This window comes from Aptenodytes forsteri, unplaced genomic scaffold (genome assembly GCF_000699145.1).
Source record: "Aptenodytes forsteri isolate BGI_AS27 unplaced genomic scaffold, ASM69914v1 Scaffold53, whole genome shotgun sequence".
In the NCBI taxonomy this organism is placed as follows: domain Eukaryota; kingdom Metazoa; phylum Chordata; class Aves; order Sphenisciformes; family Spheniscidae; genus Aptenodytes; species Aptenodytes forsteri.
In genome coordinates, this window is record NW_008795909.1 from 12,381,078 (window position 1) to 12,384,976 (window position 3,899).

Genomic DNA, 3,899 nt, shown 5'->3' on the forward strand with positions numbered 1-3,899 from the left:
GCTTCTCTCTGTTTTTGTTTTTTTTTTTTTTTTTTAATTGAAGAAGAAGGTCTCATACCTAGTGTCACTCTTAGTGTGAATGCCATTTTAATTTGATCATGCATAAGAACTGTAATTCTTGATTTGTAAAGAACCATATTTTGCCAAGATGTTTTTCTAAAATGTTCTGTGTTCGTTTCATTTGCTTCCTTCAATTTGGGCTATGATGCTGTTATTCTTACTGAGTCCTGGCCAAAAAAAGGAAAGCGTATTCTCATTATCTGAGTTCTAAAGGAGCGCTGTAAGTTTCTTGGATGAACCTGTAAGTTTTTCTGTACTGGAAGGGTGTTTTTTTCAAAACTATTGTTAAAGGAAGAGGAAAAAGCCTACCAACCATCTGTAGGACCCCCAGTCCATCCTTTTGAAATGACTAAAGCTTCTAGTCAGGGCCACCTGCTTAGAGAAGAGGTAGAGAATTCCTAGGTGCTTTTGAAGTGCACTATATTAAAATGCACCATCCCCCAAGAAGGGGATGTATGGGATTTATCTAAAGCAGCTGTGTAGGTTACAGATAATGGGACATCATAGGTTATAGTATGCTGTCAATGGTATTTCAAGCAGCTGTGGCACACGAAGCTTCTCTGCCTAATCTGCCTCAGTGAAGGACACTCACTGTTCTAACCCGCACAGCCTGGAAGATCAAGGAGAGAAGGAGGGAAAGGCGTTGCTTATTCATTCCATCCACTGGAGCCAATGCAAATTACTCTTTTAAGATCCTTACTGACTTAACAGATCAGGCTTATTAAGCTAAGAAGGCATATGACATAGTAATTTTAAACTTTGTTTCATATTATGCTAACTGCTTATGAAGATTAAATAGAGCTCTCCGAGCAGGCCAACTCCTGACCGCACCAAGTCCCTGTATATGATCTCCATCTAGTGGCAAGGAAAGTTGCATTCTGTTGCATTATCAAACACAACAGAGGATTACAGAGAGAAAAAGAGATTACCATAAAATTATTCATTTGTATAGTTAATGTTACCCTGGAAACAAAGAACAGACTTGTTGATAAGTTAAACCTTTCAGTGTAGTGTGACATTTCTTAGTATATAAGTAGGACTGCCAGGAACAGCTCAAGCTTTCCTGGGCTGCCACATAACACAAGCCATAGAGCCTAGAATAGTATCGAATAACATTCTGGCTGATACTTCGCTTATTGTCTTACAGCAATTAAACATGATTCATATGAGATTGCCTCCTTGTTGATAAGTTCTGGTGCAAAAGTGAATTTGCAGTGTGTCCACAAGAGGACTGCTTTACATGAGGCAGCCAGACTGGGCAAGAAGGATCTGGTGAAGCTTCTCCTTCATTCTGGAGCAGATCCTGACCCTCGCAGTGGATATGGGCTCACACCTCTAGCACTGGCTGCACAGATCGGACATATAGAAATTATGGAGCTCTTATTGCAAAAAGGTGAGACTTTATTATATAGGATGTTATAGGAAGAGAAGGCTCGGGGTGGGGGTCTATCTTGTCAGTGTTATAAATATCTAATGGGATGGTATAAAGAAGACAGAGTCAGATTCTTCTCACTGGTGTCCAGAAACAGGACAAGAGGCAATGGGCACCAACTGAAACCTAGCAAATTCTGTCTGAACATAAGAAAGCACTTTTTTCTGTGAGGATGATTGAACATTGGAACAGGTCGCTCAGAGAAGTTGTGAGTTGTATCCCCATCCTTGGAGATACTAAAAACCTGGGACATTGTCCTGGGCGCCCTGCTGTAGCTGACCCTGCCTGAGCACAGGGTTGGACTGGATGACCTCCAGAGGTGCTTTCCAACCTCAACTATTCTGTGGTTCTGTTTTACAACTCAGTAGATTTGATTTAGTAATGTGTAGGTTCAGTGGTGGTGTTCTTCAAGTGAGTAGAAATTGTAAGCCACATGAAATGTTTAAAGCCCAAATGGGACAAAGTGAATCCTCTTTCTGACAGAGAAAAGTACTACTAAATGCAGAGGTAAAAAATTGGTCTTAGCTCAGTAGCCAGTAAAACTTTGCATTACTGAAGTGAAAGGAAATGAATTGTTATCATGTTACTGAGTGTACAGCCTGTAGTGTTAATAGATCCAAACATATACAAAATATATTTTTAGAGATTACTTACTTGTAGCAAACTGTAGTAGTCATCAGTGAATGCTTTGCAAAACTGCAAGCAAATCTGACACATTGCAGGAGATATTTTGTCTGCATTTTTGGATGGCATCTTAATTTATTTGAAGAATTTGATGACTCCCAAATTGCGTGAGTTGAGGTCCGTCTAAAGAATTCCTAGTATCTAAATTTCATGTTATAAGATATAAATATATGTGTGTGTGTGTATATATATATACACACACACACACATATATATTCTCTCTAAAGTAGTTAGCCTATTTACACACATTTTTATTAGTCTTCTGAAAGTTCTGTGATTGGATTAAAACTGGTTATTTTAAGATACGCCTTCAGAAATAGCAGCAGAAGTAACTTTCCTTACTAAAGAAAATTAAATGCTGTCTGCACCAAGAGGATTGTTGTGATGTAGTTAAGTAAAGGCCTGATAAAGACTACATCTTCATAATAGTCAAATAATATATTAATATTTTAGTGAGTAGTTGTAATTGGTTTTAAATGCAATATTGTTTTCTCATGTAGACAGGTCACTTTAGGGAAGGCCTGACAAGACATTTATGGTGGGGAATCTTATATGATGGCTCAGCGGTGCTGGAACTGGATTGTATAAACTGTTTTGATACTGGGTTCTCTCATATTTACAGTTATATGTGTCTGGTCTTTGTAAAGTAGAAGAATTGAAATGCATTTTATCTAAGCCAAAAAACAATTGTTTGTATGAATAAGAACCAAACCCCTTGCTTGCCTAGTTCTAGTAGCAAGTCTTGCTGTGTAATTGTGTTCAAAGCGATTTGGACCTTCTTGTTCCCAGGATTACATAAACACATCTAAAATCAAGGATCTGACATGAAGGTTTAGGCCCATAGTGGTTTTATTTGGTGAAGAACAGAATTCACAATACATGTTGCTGGAGGGTTGGAGATATTAATTACTGCTGGATATTTACAGTGACTACTGTGAAAATCCTTGATGCTTCTTTCCAGGTGCGAATGTTCTTTCACAGGCAATGGATTGTGCTTCTGTATTATTTGAAGCAGCAGGAGGAGGAAATCCAGATTCTCTGAGTCTTTTACTAGAATATGGGGCTGATGCCAATGTACCAAAGCACTCGGGTCATTTGCCAATCCACAGAGCTGCATATAGAGGACACTTTCTGTGAGTTAATATACTTAAAAATCAAGTAATGGGTGACACCAGAAATACTAATTTTGCTAATTCTACCTTACTCAAAGCAGGCAGCAAATCTGTAGTTTTGTAGAAGGAATTCTTTTTGACTGCGTAAATATGAGTTTTCTGTGTCTGAATGTAAGAGACCAGTCAGGATAAAATCTTTATCATTTTAGGATGAACGTACTAATTCCTATAGTATTTCCCCACTTGGCACAAATAGTAACACTGTCCAGCCTGATATTGAGGTTCTTGGGACGTCCTCACTCTCTTTGGGTATGCATCATCTCCACCCCATCACAGGAAGGTAAACGTACTAAATAACCCTTATCCCCTAAGTCTATTTGTTTATCCCTTGTCCTGGTTTTGGCTGGGATAGAGTTAATTTTCTTCCTAGTAGCTGGCACAGTGCTGTGTTTTGGGTTTAGTATGAGAATAATGTTGATAACACACTGACATTTTAGTTGTTGCTAAGTAGTGCTTACACTAGTCAAGGACTTTTCAGCTCCCCATGCTCTACCGACAGAGCAGGCTGGAAGTGCACAAGAAGCTGGGGGGGGCACAGCCAAGACAGGCGA

General features: G+C 38.9%; 1 protein-coding gene across 4 annotated transcripts in view; it reads left to right on the forward strand.

Annotated features, from left to right (window-relative positions):
* Window positions 1–3,899, forward strand: part of ASB14 (ankyrin repeat and SOCS box containing 14) — a 23,187-nt gene that overhangs the window by 5,242 nt on the left and 14,046 nt on the right. For all 4 annotated transcript variants that reach the window (XR_657852.2, XM_009284474.2, XM_009284476.2 and 1 more), the window contains 2 exons: window positions 1,208–1,453; window positions 3,138–3,309. Coding sequence is in view for 3 of the 4 variants with exons in the window: in XM_009284474.2 (XP_009282749.1) it covers window positions 1,208–1,453; window positions 3,138–3,309 (418 nt within the window). In the remaining variant the exon portion in view is untranslated. The remainder of the gene's footprint in view (window positions 1–1,207; window positions 1,454–3,137; window positions 3,310–3,899) is intronic.